Below are 18,484 nucleotides of genomic sequence, written 5' to 3'. Positions count from 1 at the left end.
TTGGGAGCAAAGAAAAGATAAAATCTAAGTTTAGAATTCAGCTCTACAATGCTGAATTCTCAGCATTCCTTTTCCTCAGTAATTATCTTCAGTGATTTTTATTAATATATATGCATCATAAATGCACTCTGAGGTCGAAGTCATTAATACTTGTGTGGTGTTTGAAAATACTTGCACCGAACATATTAATAAAGGCCAAATATATTAATTACTATTATAGTCCTAGACCCTAGGGAGATTCAAACATTATAATTAAACTCATGTTAAAATATGCCTTCTGAGAACTACAATAATCTGACAGAAGTCTGTTTCTTTCTGGGCCAAGTTTACCACTGTATAATTCTCATTTATGGTATAGTAAAATTTGCAATTATGCAAGGAGAAAAGAACAGAATTCATTTGTGTTATTAATAACATAGATGGTACCATACTCATAGGTCTATAGAATGGCTTGAGTTGTAAGGGACCTTAAAGATCATCTAGTTACAACTGCCCCTGCCGTGGGCAGGGATACAGGGTTGCACAGAGCCCCACAGTCTGGCCTTGAACACTTCCATGGATGGGTCACCACAACTTCTCTGGGCAACTTCTCACCCCCCTGACAGTAATGAATTTCTTCTTAATATCCAAACTAAACCTACTCTCTGTCAGTTTGAAGCCATTCCCCCCAGTCCTATCAGTATATACCCTTGTAAAAAGTCCATCTCCAGCTCTCCAGTATATTATCACTGTGTCATTCATGTCCTCCTATGGAGTTCAGATTAGGATCTGAGGGCCAAAGACCGACTTCATCAGAAGCAACTTGTGTCTACATAAAAGATAGACCAAGGCCCACACCAAGCAGTGCTCACTGACACCCATAATGTAGTTTTTAAAGCTTGGCATAATTGATCATCTTCAATGCCTTTGCATTATTGGTCCAGGTTTCAGGCCAGTACAATGTATTTATATTCTTGAGCATCAGTAATCTTCAGTGTACTGAATCAAAGCAAAACCAGTTAGTGGTTTGACAGCTGATGTGCACAATGTAACTGATATATGGGTAATACTACTCCTGTTTGCTTCTTGGGATGGTTTCTGTCAGGTTTTTCATAGGAATCACTGATCCCTCTGTGAAAGCCTAGAAAGCATGTCTCTTTTCTACTTTTGAGCAAGAGCCAAGATCAAAATGGTGAGTTCTGCACCCTGAATGGCACATGGCAATGTAGTGGTGCTCTTGCACTTACCCTGCCAGGTACCTAACTCATGGCCTGTAAAAGCCAAAGAACTGAGGTAACATTAAAAGGTACAGATCATCCTTACTGCTTCTGGGTAAGGGGTGTACATTGTCCTGAGTGTATCCCTCCAAGTAAATTGCACTGCGTGATAGTGATAAAAGTACAAGCCTCTTCCCACAGATTGTAAAAGAAAACAGGTTCAAATCTACAGTTTTTAGAAGTGTCTGACAGATTTTATTGGATATATATATGCTGCCATGCTCATTGCAGCTACAGAGAAGAATAGATGACACACTTTGTTCTGTTTCATGTGTATGTGTATTAAAATAGTATTAATGTTCATTGTGACACTCATAACTAAGGCATCAATAACTATTTTATACATACATCTTATTACATTTTGAATGGAACTATTATATTTTAGAGCTATGAAACCTGTTCTTTAGTTTTCTTCCAAATTATCCTTCAAAGTTGATTCTCCATGTTTTTTTAAACTAACATGAAATAACAATCTCATTTAATTGGCCTATTCATGAATACTTCCAGTTTGAACATATGAAGGAAATGTGAAAATCAGAAACAAGAAATGGTATAGTTACATGTATCAGAGACAAAATATTGTCTTTCATGGGTTTGCAGTGTAGACATTTCTGACTAATGCCTTGTGCTGTTGGGACAACTTTGATTATAACTGTTCTGTTTTTATGAATATAAAATGGAGGAGCTGTAAACTTTACTTGGATAATCCTATGTTGGTCAATGTACTTGGTGGTTTGATATTTTTTTGCCTTTCTTCTTAAACTTGAAGCACTTCAGGTACTGAACATGATTTCTCTTATCTTTCTTTTACATATCTTTGCTATTTCAAAGAAAATATTCTTTAGGAGCAAGTATACATTCTAGCACTGCAGATTACTATATGGTCGGATGGTCCAAAAAATGCATTTCACAATCAAGGCAACAATCCTCAGAACTTAAATATATTCAACAAAAATGCCTCTGTATCTTTTAATGGAACAGTTATATAGACATATATCTACAAATGGAGTGCAGTGTAGCTGAAGGCATATATATTCATATGCGTGAATCATAAAGAGACAAAGCTTTTAGGACAGATCTATCACCCCTACATTCTTATCCTTAAAATTATTCAGATTTTCATGTTCAGCCATAGTCTAGACACTCACTAGACATTCATTAACACAGTAAAAACTACTCATAACTTTTATCTTATTTTCATTATAACTCTCTAGCAATTTTTACTTTTTTTTGTTTTATTTTGCATTTGGGACTTTGCTTTCTTAAATCTGTGATTCATTCAATTTTAATATGGAATAATATAACCAGGAATCTGCCTATTTTACCTTGTTTATAAAATGCAAGTAGTTTTTGGCACTCACTCAAATAAGAATTTCTGTTCTCTAGCAGTTGAAAACTGAACATTTCTGAGAACTTATCAGTGTTTCAGCAGTTAGGTACATGCTTGTTCCCTTGATATTGGTGCCATAATTGAACAATTTACACATAAAAAGCAGATCATGTCATGAAATTCCAAATAAATGGAGGTAGTTTGGCATTCGCTTCTACTTGCCATTCTATATATATTAGAATAAAAATGTAGCATAGTCAAGCTATGAAAGAGAATAAGTAGCTGTGACAAGGGCCTTAGATTTACAGATGCTTTATTTTGTAACATTTGGCAGTATTTGGTGGGGAAAAGAATTTTGAAAGAATTGCAATAAAAAGGGAAATAAGTTTTGAAGTCTTCTGATCATCAGATTATCCCATGGCTAACCAGTCACATGTGTGTGATGATTTTTTTCCTTTTTTTTTTTTTTGTTGTTTCCTATATTTTTAATTTTCTGTAGTCTAAATATTCAGCAGATTTCAAAGTTCATATGGTAACATTTCTTCTGGTAGTACCTATCTGTAGTAATACTTGGAAAGCAGAGAGAATTGATGAATTGTTTTTCTCAAGTTCCAATGACCTATTTAATCATCTTTTTCTGTCATGTTCCTGCATATGGAATTTCATATCATTTTGGCATCATTAAACATAAAAAAACAAAAAAAAAAATCCAAAAAACCCACCAACCACCCCAAACCTGGAAAAATTAGTGTAATAAAACCAAATGTCTTCTGAAGAATGTGATTACATTGAATTATTGTAACTTGGTAAGAATTCAGCTCAATCATAGCTACTCTTTACATTTGCTGATTAAATACTAATTACACTTATGGGATTAGGGAATTATAGATAAAATTTACGTAGGAGACCCTGAAATAGGGAAGAGTGTACCTGGAGTTGGCTATAAGATCACAAATATATTTGGAAAATCCAGTTGACATAGCTGAAATTCTCTTTGGTATCTGTTGGAATGGAAATTGATGCTCTTAGACCTCCACCTAGTACCATCTGAAACTAACTTGACTTTGAATGTTTAAGGTACTTCTGTGGTCCAAGTTACAGCAACTGATGCCGATGACCCTTCATACGGAAACAGTGCCAGAATAATTTACAGCATACTTCAAGGACAGCCATATTTCTCTGTGGAACCAGAAACAGGTCAGGAAAATTTTCATTATTTTTATTTACCATAAACGTTACACTTTTTCTTTCATTCAAAAGATCTCAGATCATATAAAAAGTAACTCATTATTATTTCTTAATTTTTTTTTCATGAGATATAATTTTTGTAACACATATAAAAACTCTGAGTTATTACAGTTGACACTATGAAGTATAAGTAATTTTTATGGTGGTACTATTGATAGTGTAAGAACTAAGTAACAACATTTCTGATATAGGCAGAAAATGTTATTTTTTTCTTAATGGTTCTACTTGGATTAATAAAAGATCTTCTTTCTACTCATAAACCTTGTGCATAAATATCTTGAATATCTGGAAAGGGAGCTGTGATGTAGAACTAAGACTTCAACCAAGAGATAGCTTGTACAAAAAGACTATTATAAAACTTATGGATGGAAATTTGTACTTTGAAACATTAGGTGAACATTTTAGAGGCAGATTTCAAGACTAGTTAAAAAAAAAGATGCAGCAGATTGCTGTACATAAAACATAAAGATATTATTAACAATTTTATTTTTTAATTCTTTATTTGTTTCAGGCATCATCAGGACTGCTTTGCCCAACATGAACAGAGAGAACAGGGAGCAGTACCAAGTAGTTATCCAGGCAAAGGACATGGGAGGCCAGATGGGTGGATTATCAGGGACCACCACCGTGAACATCACTTTGACTGATGTCAACGACAATCCACCTCGCTTCCCCCAGAGTAAGCTGCATTTAACAGTTGCCTTGTACAGTAAGAGTTAAGCAGTCACCATCTGGTTTAATTTAGAGTAAACCTAGATTATGGGGCACACATAAACAAAAGGCTTATGTACTGATTATGATTATTAAAGCAGTATATTAAATGTCACAGCATTTGTTTGTTAGAAAACAGTTACATGGTCAAATATAACTGCAGTAAACCTGGAATACTTCCCAGTAGTATGGGAAGGGGAGGTAGGTGGACTCATAAGAGCATTAGAACAATGTTTTTCTCTTTTCTTACCTATTGCTTAAATTCCACACACTCCCCCACTGGAGAATAAAACATATAGTAATTCTGGATATGCAGAAATGTTTGAATTGTAGTATCTGCTTAAATATTTAATCATGAAGACTGTGGGAAAAAAAATACTTGAAGGGAATCAAACAGATTTGTACTTTTTTCAGCTGCAGAGCTACAAACCTAATAGAAAATTTCCAAAAGTAAAGTAAAATACATTTAAATTTTTTTGGTAATTTTTGAAGCTTAAGTTTAGTGAAGCTTTTTATAATGCTTTTTACCTTCTGATAATACAGCTATCTAGACTTTGTATACTTAAACTAAAATATAAAAATGTTCTCGGTCTCTATCTAACATAGAAATATTAAACCATGTAACATCAAAATTGTAAAGGTTAAGTATTTTAAATACATTTAAAGCCTTTTGCATTAATTAAAGTTGTAATATTTACAAGATTATTTGGACTTAGGATTTAGAGTATTCTCACCAACCATTTTTTCTTCTATGTAACTCTGCTTAATCCAGTAGATACAGATTCACTCTTTAGGATCAAAATAACATAATCAACTTCAAATGATACTCTTCATGGCAGAAATAGAGGTCGTAACTTTGTTCAATTTAATATTGCAGTTAATATATATGGTTTTAGCTAAGATGTTTATCAGCATGTGATTTTATATACACACTCAAAATAAAAAAATCCTGAACAATCAAGTAATTAGAATTTGTGCATTTCCACAAAGGTCCTATTCTGGACAGAATTTGTTGTTAATTTATCATTTTATGTTTTCTATGTATAACTTTTATATTTATTATTTTCACAATTTTCATTGGTATATAGAAGATTATGGTATTTCCATCACTGCATAGGTGAGGCATGCTGTATTGCTCCTCTCTGGACATGTTGAGAAGATTATTCAAAGAGGTGTCGTGTTCAAAGCCTTACAGAAAAGAAAATTTTAACAGTTAAATTTTTTTGCTTGTTTCTTGTTTCTTAAACGGTGGGTAGAATTAAAAGTTAAAATGATGGAATCAACTTTCTAGACCATCTTTACTTGATTTATCTGGAAGTCCAAGATCATATTTGAGTCAGACAAGGACTTGATGTAGAATCTCTGCATTTTTCTTTAATGTCAGGTTAAATCAGATGTGTCCTCTGCTTTAAAGAAACTTTTAGTCTTACTCCTGATGAGCGTTTTTTGTTGTTGTTTTATTTTTCTCTCTACTTTCTCTCTGCTAATTTCTTTGCTAGATATAAATGTGTATTTCACTGGTAGTGAAAACTAAAACATTTATAAAAATGACTCACTTTACTAGATATATATAAAAGCAAAAATAGCTATTGACTTTTTAAAAAATCATTATATTTAATCTCAAAATGCAAATAGACATTATAATGATTCATGATTTTAACAGAGTTTCATGAGACTACTGGAATTGAAACTGATTAAGGTAAATTATTTTTATTCTGTTCCATTAATAAAAATCCAGATGTAATAGGTTCATGAGACAATAATATTCATATCAGATTTATGAAATACCAGGAAAAGTATTAAAATGCCCATTATGTTTTCACAGGACTCAGCATATTATAGCTATATGTTTCAATAAAATGTTTCAAACTAGCTTAAATGTCTCCCAGAAGAAACTCATATTACAATTGTGGAAAATTCACATAATTCATTTTATCATAGTTTCAAAAAAAAAAAAAAAAGATGGAACAAGGGTTCTTCAGAATATTTTTCTCCTCCTAAAGATATGCTGAAAACCATACAGATAGCAGTGGCTCTTCTTTTGAGGAAATATGATAAAATTGACTGTGTTGCAGAAAGGTCATCAAAGACCTCACACATTGGATCTCTGTTTCAACTGTAATATTTCCCAAGTGTTCTCAGAAGTAAGGAGATAGTGTTGACCAACAATAAAAGGTTAAGTGATTTATGGTCTTAGAAGCCTGTGTCTGACTGAAACTCAGTGCAACTAAATTATGGCAGCCCATGTCTCCTGTGAGACTATAGCCTGTAGTACTCTATGAAAATATTTATTTTATATGCTTATTTGAGAGTGAATCAGAAGAAGGGTAAACAAAAAAATAAGGCTGATTTTTCATTCTTTATGACTGACTGAAGTATTTGCAGTCCAAAGTGTGTAGACTTTAATCTTTCAGCTGATTTCCACTCCCCTTAGTATATGGAAAAGTTTTCCTTTCCTTGATCCTCCCATTTCTTTTCCTGACAGAATCACCCACTGAAGTAAATGCAAACAGTAAACTACTTTTCCACAGAAGAGAGAAATAAGATTGACGGCAGAGTTTTGCAAGCGTAATTCTCGTTCAGTGTAATTTGTGGTCTGAGAAAGTGTATAAAGCTGCACTGCACCCCATACTTAGCCAATGCATAAATGTCTCCAGTGACATAAATAATAAAATGAAGCATCTCATACTATGGTGGAGATTTCTATAAATGGATAGGTTAGATTAAAAATTATCTTTCATATTATAAATTTCTGGTTATTTTCACTCTCTGTTTCCACTACCTTATTAGCAATTCAAGATATGAGCTCTTACCACTTTGTAGACTAAATTAATGACTTGGGTATTGCACTGGGAGTAAAAGTAATATCCACAAGGCATAGCTTAGGGGTGTAGTTTTAAGTACTCCAGAAAAAAAATGTGGAGAATAGTTCACACTCCATAAAAATAATTGTATGAATATTAACTGGGAAAAAACCAAACCACAGTCTTTCACTATAGTCTCACGTAGTACTGATTAAATATTAATGGGTGCTGAGGTCATTTTTTTAATCTTTTTTTTTAACCATTATATGAATGGTTAGAGAGATTCTCTACTAATGTAGCAAAGTATTTAGGTATTAGATAAAGGTAATAAAAATGTTAGAGCAAATGCAGGATAAATCACTCGATTAAACACCAAAGTGTAACTGAGTAAAAATAAATACATGTAAATAGAACACAGTGTACATGGCCATAAAGTATTCATTCTGCTGCTATATGTCAGTTTCGTATTAAAAGCTGCCTAAAAAAATTATATGAAGAGGTTAAAATTCAATATTTTTCATTCAAAATTTAATTGCAAACTGTGTGAACATATTTATATTTTAATTTTAGGAGGTTTTTTTAGGCTTGGCAAGTGGTAACATAATAATAGAACAGAAAATTAACTCTGTAAGTTAGCTCTGTAGAAGCATAAAAAATCTCAAATGACCTGATGAATAATAGGGTTTTTTTCACTGAGTGTCACTGTAGCTGACTTGTAATACACCAATACTCTTCACCTCTGCTTTCCTGAAGATATGTTAAAATCATGTTGCCAGTGGCTTTCTCATACAACCTTGCCACTGCTCTCTCCCCATGATTCTTTTTAACTGCACAAAACTAATAACAACCCTTATGGACTTTTCTGTACTGTTTATTTATGACAATGTATATGTGTCCTGCTTTTTGGGTAGGCTGTTCAGTTTTTTCCTGTTGTAGTTGCTGGCCTTTGCCACTTCCACTTTTATTGTTATTGTCAACTAAACCATATTTCTAACTCACTCAGTTTAGTCCCTAAGTAGAACAGCAAATCTTGGAAAACTTAACTAAGGCCATAGAAGAAAATGTTTTTCAATAGAGATTTGATGACTTCACTTTCATCTTTGAAATGACAACCATATCTGCATTAATTTTAAAATCTTTTTCTGAGGATTCATCATAGTGCATTATGTCCCCCACGTGTTTTTATAACATGTGTTCTGACAGATGGGACCAAATATCTCAAATCTTATTTACAGTTTTCACACTAAGCCTAGGACATAGAATACTAAAATATATGGTAAGATGTTTATTTCAATTTACTGCAGCACATCTGAATGATGACAGTTTTATTCCTATGTGTTTTATCAGCTGTATGACACCAAAATAAAGGGATACAACGGAGCTAAGAAAAGTAGCAAAACCCTAAAATTGCAGTGTTCATAAGCCCATTTAAATATGAATTAACTGCTTTAACAAGTATAGGCACACCTGCTTGTGGATTTTCAAAAGTCTACCCCTGCATTAATATATTACTCAAATTTATTTAGTATGATATCTGACTATCTAATTTTGAAAGCTGAAATGTCAGTCTGTTGCTTAGAATTGACCAGTGAAGTATTTCTTTGCATTGCTTCCAAAATAAAATAGATTTAAAATGTATCCCAAAGATTAGATATTAAAGGGTAAAAAGTAGAGTGAAAGCTGGCAAGAACATAAAGCAGTCTTCCCACATGATGTTTCAGGAATGAAAGAAAAAGAAGGGCAAGAGAAGTACAGACAGTTGATTCTTTGAGATAGAATAGAGGTCCTTCTCAAGCCTATTTTTCTATGAATTTGTTTTTTCTACAATTTTGTTTGCAATCTTCTATCTAAAGCTTTCCTTTGCATAGTTCTCTGCCTCAAATTTTTAAATGGCAAGGTCTCTAGAATAAAAGATACACAAAAATATGTTATCAGCTACTGTGTGACACGATGCTACTTAATGCATGTCTACCAACTTGTGGGTGTCCTGAGTGGCTCTTTGTCTCTTTGACAGGTACCATCCACCTCCGTGTTCCCGAGTCTTCCCCAGTTGGGACAGCCATTGGCAGTGTTAAAGCCACAGATGCAGACACTGGAAAAAATGCAGAAGTAGAGTACAGAATTATAGATGGCGATGGGACTGACATGTTTGATATTGTGACACAGAAGGACACACAGGAAGGCATCATAACTGTGCGAAAGGTGTCTATTAACAGCATTCACTAAATGATTTTTGTGTTAATATTATATCACAAATATTCATTGCTTAGATCATGAGATGAAGTGCTAACTGCTTAACATTTGCAAGCATCCTCAATCACTGACTGAAAGGGACTATTTCCTTTTAAGGTGAACTGGAAATAAAAGTCGGTAACTATAGCTGAGATGCAGCATAGGTGTAAAGCATTGTTGCCAACAAAGTATGAAAAAAGGGACCAGACTCACTATCTCTGTGTTTTTAAACGCAGACTTCTTTCATATTCATGTAACCTATTTTGTTCAGCAAGTGATCAGCAGTTCACTCACTACTTGGAGACATAGGTTTTCCTTATCTGTGAGATTCTCATCTCCTTGCGTGACCAGTGTATGCCAGAACACACTCATGAAAGTTGAGTTGCAAGTTCAAGTTTCTCTGTTTCCAGCATATCAGATGGTTACCACATGAGCAGTGTGTACATAATGATGATGTTCTTGTTTCAGAGCTAGCTTTAGTTGTGCCCTGTGTCTTGCATTGTCAGGACACTTTCAGATGCTTATCTTCTAAGTGCTTATCTCGCAGTTAGAAATGCCGCTCTCCTGCTCCTCAACAAATTCTTTTCCAGAAATCTCTTGGTCCTTGTCTTTGGGCTTTTGAGATGTGTTTCTAAAGAGTTCAGGCATCATTTCTATCATAAAGCACTGTTTATATTAGCTTTTCAAACAAATCTCCTTAAACATAAAATAATGAATTAAACAGTGATATAAAATATATCTCCACATCTCTTGATAATGGTAACCAAGGAAAAGATAAGTTCTGCAAAGATAAGAGAGTGTTACTCTTCAGTCTCTATATTCTTCTGTGTTCATAGTCACTGTAGTAGTTTACCTGGGAAAGAATGACCAAACAAAGTTTGGGGTCTACTATTATAATGAACTAATAGAATCTTGAAAAAACAGTCCAGTAGCTGAATCAAGCATAAAAAAAATTGTGTCATAATACAGCAGTTCAAAAAATGTCACTACGAAATACTGATGAACAAGGTCTTCTGATTTTGTCATTAACAGTCTGACAGAATACGTATTTTTCAGGATGCTTTCTCCTATTGATGAATAAGTAGTTTATTGAATACCAAAGACAACAACATTAACTAGCAAGGGAGAAGATGAGAATGCTGAGTTCATCGATTTAGTAAAATATTCTGGGATTTTATTATTATTATTTATCCCTGTTGATTGTAATTTCTCTTTTTAGTGGTGAATAACAACAAATAGCCGATGTTCCTTTACTGAGCCCTTAAGTTATTAAGTCTGATTTTAACATCTACTGTAAAAGAACTTTTTCTATACAATTTTTTCTATACAAGTTCTCACGGACAAAATAATTGATTTGCCACAATTTCATATATTTGGGCAATAGTTTGGTTCATTACTGTTAACGGGTTGGAATACCTGTTTAATCCACAGGTTTCATATTCATGTTTCGCAGTGTAGGTGGAAGAGATGTCCAAATAGGATGTGTATGTTGTAGTAGCAAGTTTACGTATTCATTGTGCACATTCTGGCAAATTAAGCCAGCTAACTAGAATAAGGCAGGACTAGCATTTTTTCTTCGCTTCTAGGCTTGAAGCCATCATCCCTTACCAGCAGCATGCTGCACTTTATAAACACACCAATAGTCTCAGATCTAGGTTAAATAGTAACACTGTGTTGCATTTTTCAACTGTATTCAGATATTCTACCATCTGCTCTAACCACTTTTTTAAAACAAATCTGGGGCAGTGAAGAAACTCATTCTTTCATTGGACTGCATCTTTCTGCTCTTGAATAGTGTATTTAAATGTCTAATCTGTCACTTTGCATCTTTTGTGAACATTAATTAGTATTTAAAAGCAGTTAGAAAGAAGAAAAATAAGTCTTCAACCACCCATTTTGATGAATGAAAACCACTAGTTCTATATTTCTCTGAGATTTTGTGAGAGTTAATGAAGTCTTCTTTGTGTCAAAAAGGTAAATTCTCATCTTGCTCATTTCCTCAGAATCATTAATTAGCTAACATTTTTCATCTATGACAGCTAGAAAAATTTGAAGGAATAGAATTCTTTTCTATCCAAAGTGATTTCTAATTATAACCCTGAGCCATTCCTCCTTCCATTTTAAAAAGGAACTGCTGACAAAAATGTCAACTCTATTTTGCAAGAAACTCTGATGTTGGATTCATTAAATTAAATGAAAAGGAACAAGATTAAGCTCTTACTGTTTCTCTAGATATAGAGAGCTTTGACACACACACCTTCCTTAAAAGGCATCTGAAACATTCCTGATATTTAAGACCAGCTACGTAGGTTTGACAATAAGAATACTCTGGTCATTTTAATTATCCAAGAGTTTACAGTATTTCTTGAGAAATATTAGTGTTAAGTACCTTGTTCTAAACTGTTACTATTTCCACTATGTATTTCAAGTATTTTAAATGCTGTGATTTTTTCAAATCCATGTTCTTGTGAAACAGCTGCAAAGTTCCCTAAATAATTGGTTTATTTGCACTGAAAATCTATTTGTCATTGATGCTGAGATAATTCAACTAATTTTCAGGAAGAGACACTTCCTCTAAAAACCATGGAAATTTCTTACTAGACAAAGTAATTCCTGTGGTGGGGAAAATTTGAATTGTGTTGGTGTTCCCACAATGCAGGGCAGTATCTGATAAGGCTGGAGTCCTCTTCAGTTTCCATTATCTGTCAATATATAAATGTAATTTAATAAGCTTTGTCACAATTTTTATTTTAGCCACTGGATTATGAGACGAGACGACTTTATACTTTGAAAGTAGAAGCTGAGAATACCCATGTGGATCCACGCTTCTATTATCTTGGACCTTTCAAAGATACAGCTATTGTGAAAATCTCTGTAGAAGATGTAGATGAACCTCCCATTTTCAGCAGATCTTCTTACCTTTTTGAGGTGCATGAAGATATTGAGCTAGGGACAATAATAGGAACGGTAATGGCAAGGGATCCTGATTCAGCCTCAAGTCCGATAAGGTAATATTTCAGATTCTGTAAATCCGTTATGTGATAAAGAAATTAAGATAAATAGTAATACAGCTTGAATTTTCATGTATACATTATTCACAAGAATAAGGTGGTATTGTTTTTTGTTATTTATTAGTGTCCCGTTATTTATTAGTGTTCTCAGACAGAACTGAGAACTATGTTAATCTGTTAACCTCCAAACACATTGGGGAACAGCCATTCACTTACACACAAGAGTATGTTATAAACTATATTTGGAGGGAGAGGAGGGTATTAGTTTATTTTTCTATAACGCTTAAGCTTTAAGAAAAATGTAAGACAATGCTTTCCAAGGATATATGCTGTCTGAAATACCAAAAAAAAGTACCAAATTTACATTGTGATAAAAGAACCTTATTTAATGACTTTATAGTCAATTGCCACATATTTCTTCATAAGGCCCAGGTGGATTAGAAAGTGAAAATGAATCTTATTTTCTCCTATGGAAATTCATGTGTAAAAATTTGAGAATGTAAAAATTTGAGAATGTAAAAAAATTTGAGAATATATAAATAACGCTGCAACTTTATCTACTCTAATTACATGAGACAACTGCCAGTTTCAGTAATTATACTATCTTAATTGTGACTGAAAAAGAACAAACTTGGAGCTTTTGCTCATTTTGTATCTGACGCAACTTGAAGAACTGTTGTAGGCATTTCCCTCACCACTATTATTTACAGAGACTAGTAAGCTAAAGATTATTTTATATGTTTTTTAACATCCTTTTGATTTTTAATTTAGAAGAATAAGGTGGAGAAAACCAACAGTTACAAGAGCAAAGAAATTTGTAAAATGCTGAAAGGGACCACTGAACCTAGATTTAGTTCTCTTGAAGAAAAAAAATCAAAGATATATGTGATATTGTTATTCATAGTACAGTAATTGCAGATTTCATTTAATGTTATCTATTTGAAAACAAGAACTTAATTCGAATGGCATTTGTTTTGTTCCTCAATTTTCAAAGCAACCTTGTATTCAAACAATAACTATCTAGGATAAGTTTTTACAAGCTTTTATTTCTTACAAGATCAATACCAAATACAAAGTACAATATGTTTACCCCAGAAGTTAACAGCTAACATTTAAACTAATGTAGTCTGAAGGCCGGCATATGTTGAAATTAGAGCAGTTTGTATAATGCTTTAACACTGTTATTTAAAAAAAAAAATCATAGATTCAGGATGTGGCATTGATTCAGGTTTTGGAGTTTTTTTCTGTTTAGCTGTTTTTAAAAATACTAATTTCTCTTTATTAAAACTACATGTAATTTAGGATTCCCGTAAATTGAGTGCAAATAGCTTTCTGTTGCTCTAATTTCTATTTCTGTTCAATGAATATGAAGGTATTTTCTGGAAATAATAATTTTGGTACCGTTTGGAAGCCATTAGAAGTAATATGATGGGGTAAAAATATGTACTTATCTCATGTTTTAATGAAGCAATGTACAAAAGATCTTGTTAGCTAGAGAAGTGATTATTGCCTGTTGAAAAACTGTTAGGTAGAGTGCTGCTGATATAATTTCTTGTCTTCAATAAAACTAATACCATGGATGAAGTAAAATGAAATGCTTATCATATAAACCAAATAGTCTTAAGTATAATTTCTCTACAAAATAGAAGATTTCTATTTCGTTCTGAGAATTATTATAGTGAGCTAACAGTAAAAATAATAGTTTGAGCAAGTCTTTATTGCACTTTCAGAAGTCTTCTTTGACTGTTCTAATTTTTCTTTTGTTTTGTTTCTGTATTCATTTTGGTGTTGACTTCTTTGTTGAAGTTTCATTTGTTTGTTTTACATATTTACTTCTATTGTGTCTGGTAGATTGAGCAAACAATAGACACCAAAACTGTATAAATATTATTTTCACATCACAGCATTTTTTTTATTTGGCTCAATTTATTTAAGGACTGTAAGTGAAACCAGATACACTTGATGAACTGTTTAGATCACTCATAAAATTTTATAGAAACATGAACAACTGTTTCTATTGCACCGTACAATTGTACTAGCTAACTTTTTTAAAAATTTGGTCCAATTCTGCCACATACACTGATAAATGCTCTGTATTTGGCAAAATCCTACATTAAATTCCACATCAAAGGTTCAATCCGAATTGAAAGCAGTGTTAAATATTAGGAAAAAAAATGAGGAAAAGAGCAATTTTCTGATACTAGTTTGACACCATCATATTATGTTAGGAGTTGTTTTGCCTGTAGAAGTATAACTACAGCAATATAGAAGGTCCTTTAACATCTCTTCATGAAATTTCTGCATACAGATTTTTTTAACTTGATCTCTAGTGAATTATTATATCCTGAAGTGTAGAAGCTAAACTTATAACAATCCTTCTGAAAAGCTCATGAATTACTGTCAGTCTTGGTCTGAAAAAAACAGTATATCAAAGACAACTTTCCTTTCAAGATAAAAAAATTCTTTAATTATTGTTTTGAAATTCGGACTTTTTTTATGATTCTCATATATGTCTGTAAAAGCTCTTATTATCAAATATTACACTACTGAATAATATTTTTTAAATTCTTCCAATTTTAATTCCTTATTCTGTGAAGCTAACATTCAGAATTTTCAGAAGTGTTTATAGAAACTAAATATATGTCATTTCAAAACTAACCTTTGTAACGGAACATATAGAATGTAAAATCTATTTTGACTTGTGAAATATATGCTTTTTTCCATTTTCTATAATTTTGACATTACTTTTTGTTTCTTTATCATATATAGGTTTTCTCTGGATCGTCACACTGACCTTGACAGGATATTTAACATTCATTCTGGAAACGGATCCATCTATACTTCTAAGCCACTTGATCGTGAAATATCACAATGGCACAATCTTAGTGTTATAGCATCTGAGATCAGTAAGCCAGTTTGGTTTTTCTTTTTCCTTTCAGTTTTCCTTAGTTTGTAGAGTTGCACCCGTGACTTTGTGAGTAAAAAAACCTCCCTTCCTTACTCCCCACCCCTTTCTACTAGATATTCTGGAAACCAAGCTGTGGGAAGTTAACAATGGCTGTTTCCTCACTGCTTTTTTCCTCACCTGCTTCCACCACTGACCTTTAATGTCCAAGTTATTTCTCAAATGTACCAAATTAAATAATATCACTGGAGTAATTCTGTTTTTTTCCTTTTCTTGGAGGACTGTAACATGATTTTGCTTTTAAAATACCAGAGTTTAGAATGGTAGTCTATATTTTTGTCTCTATTGTTTTCTTCATTTCCTTAAAAATACTTTCATTATTTCTTCCTATGGTATCTACACCTACAGCTCTTGGAATCAATCTATCTTACAAGTTCTGTTCAATTTGATCCTAAACTGTAGCATTTCTTGGACTATTTAAATCATCTCTCTGTAGATATTTTCATGTTAACAGCACAAAGACAAAAGCAGAGGTCCTCCTAAGCCTGCTACGTTATTGAGATTAGGTCTAATCAATGGAGAGAATATTTTCTAAGGGACAAAGTTCTGATCTTTGAAATCAGCTACTACTAAGAATCACTTGTTTTCAAAGTCACTTATTTTTTAAGATTAGCTCTAAGTCAGTCAAAAAAAAAAAAGTAAACACTGATCAGCAATGAAACGTGACTGGCAAGAGCTAAACTGTAGAGAACTAAATGGAACACTGTGCCCTGCCGATTAAACACTCTGTGAAAAAACCCCAAAAACCCCAAAAAACAAACAAGTGTAATTTTTTTTTAAAGTCTTTCTTTTTCTTGTGATGCATTGGCCTGAGCTAGCAATCCTTCAGAGTGCTGTCAAATGTTGTGCAAATACTTTTCAGATTTATATATTGCAAAAACTTTGCCTCCTTATATAATTATATCTCAGTGCTCAACTCATTTCTTTGTCATGAAACTTACAGCAAATTTACATTCTGGACATATTACATTCTAGGAGTAACTAGCATTCTCCAAAGAGGTGTTAGTTTTGGAGAAAGAAGTTAAGGAAGAGATTTAGGTCTTTAAATCTTTAAAAATTTTACCCATTACAAAATGGGAAAGCAGTGTTAAGATTAGAAATTATTTGAAAAGTTAGTACAAACATGCAAAAGGCTATGAAAAACTCTGTCATAAACTTGGCATTTTAAACAATTCAGGATGCCAAAAAGATCCTCATCATACCCTTTAGCAAAGGTCTTATTGATAACAAGTGAATAAAATTCCAGGTGCTCCTAAATGTTTACTGGTTTATTTGAAGCAGAATAAAAGAGGGGAGGGAGCGAATCAGTAATTTGGAATTATCTCTCACTGTTGTTAGTTATACCATTCCATTAATGTTGCAAAATCATATAGTATTTAGCTACCATCCAGCAGAATTCCAAGAAATGGCTGCACTATTTTACACCCAGGCATTATTTCTTATTCTTCGTATGGCAAGTGAGAACAGGGAGACTTGTATTCCTGACCTAACCCATAGTAATTAAAGAGCACTCTAAATAATAATAGAGTTTTGGCATTTGGCAAGGGGGAGGTTCCTATTCTTAAGCTGATGTCTGAAAATCTACCTTCATATTTTTTAAGGACATTTAAACATATAAACTCTTTTTTTATTAAATTCTGTAGCAGATTCTTTTGGGGGGTTAATTTCATCTGTTTTGTTGGAATTTCTTTAGGCACAAGAGAGGAAAGTCAGGCTTGAAAGATGTTCAAAATATATATGGATGTCATCAACTAAATTAACTATATCCCAGTGAAACCCAACATAATGCATAAAGTCAATAATATCTTCTCTCCGTAAAATAAACCAGAACACAAATAATTTTAAAATTAAAGATAAAAACCTTACAAAACCTTGAACCCACCAAATAATCAAATTTGTTATGATAGTAGTGGCATACTTTAATATACTAAATTTGAATAGATTAATATTTGCAGCCCCTATCTTCATGTAAAATCTTAATTGCTTGCTAGATACTAATACTTTATTTACTCTAAACAAATAATTTCCTTATTTTTCAGAAGGCCTGATTCTTACATGTTACCAGTTTGTATGCTAAATATTGACCAGATTCAAACCCAATCTTGCTAGAGTAATGTTCAAGAAATTTGGAAGAAAACAGAAAATTCCTAGTAAGAAAATAATCTCATTTTTTTTCTCTCTTCTGCTGTCAGACAACCCCAAAGATACTACTCGTGTTCCTGTCTATGTAAGAATTTTGGATGTTAATGACAATGCTCCACAGTTTGCTGTATTCTACGATACTTTTGTATGCGAAAATGCAAGAGCTGGACAGGTATGCCTCTGATAAACACCACCTACTATCCAGTTTTGCTACAGCATGCAACTGTAGATCATTCTTACCTGTTGCTCGGGAAAAATCATATCTGAAATAGTTTCTGAAATGTTGAAAATGAAAGCGAAGTAGTTCTGTAGGTGAGGCTTAGAGTGAAATCTCAATATATTACAACAGCATCAGTTTGCGAATTACCACTTTTCTTTACCTAACCTTGTACTACTGTTAAACCTGACTAGATGTGTCCAAGAGACATGGTCATAATTTGCTTTGCCGTAAATTTCATAAAGTAAAATGCCATATGTAACTACTAAAAAGTTTGATCTATATTTTCAATAACTCTCAAATAGCAAAATTCAGATATATTTCAATCCACACTGATGGTGATTATAAACAATTACATCTGCCACACTTTTTTTCTTTTTTTTAGTTGTTAGATTTATCTTTCATTATCATACCAAAAACTTCTGAAAAGGAAAAGAAAAAACAACCATACGTTTTTAAACTGGTAACATAATATTTTGGTTTGCCTCTTAGAGGCTACACAATGTGTGCTTTGATTTAAGTGAAATGACTGCGCTACTTAATATCTAATTCCTAATAGACAGTTATT

General features: G+C 32.8%; 1 protein-coding gene across 4 annotated transcripts in view; it reads left to right on the top strand.

Annotated features, from left to right (window-relative positions):
• The window catches only part of CDH10 (cadherin 10), a 97,559-nt gene that overhangs the window by 68,922 nt on the left and 10,153 nt on the right, over positions 1–18,484 (top strand). For all 4 annotated transcript variants that reach the window (XM_029961406.1, XM_029961404.1, XM_008919461.2 and 1 more), the window contains exons 4-9: positions 3,664–3,783; positions 4,346–4,513; positions 9,364–9,551; positions 12,336–12,589; positions 15,362–15,498; positions 17,750–17,871. In XM_029961406.1, coding sequence (XP_029817266.1) covers positions 3,664–3,783; positions 4,346–4,513; positions 9,364–9,551; positions 12,336–12,589; positions 15,362–15,498; positions 17,750–17,871 — 989 coding nt within the window. The remainder of the gene's footprint in view (positions 1–3,663; positions 3,784–4,345; positions 4,514–9,363; positions 9,552–12,335; positions 12,590–15,361; positions 15,499–17,749; positions 17,872–18,484) is intronic.

The sequence above is a fragment of the Manacus vitellinus genome, unplaced genomic scaffold (assembly GCF_001715985.3).
Source record: "Manacus vitellinus isolate BGI_N305 unplaced genomic scaffold, ASM171598v3 scaffold_33_pilon, whole genome shotgun sequence".
Classification (NCBI taxonomy): domain Eukaryota; kingdom Metazoa; phylum Chordata; class Aves; order Passeriformes; family Pipridae; genus Manacus; species Manacus vitellinus.
This window is presented reverse-complemented; position numbering and strand designations above follow the sequence as displayed.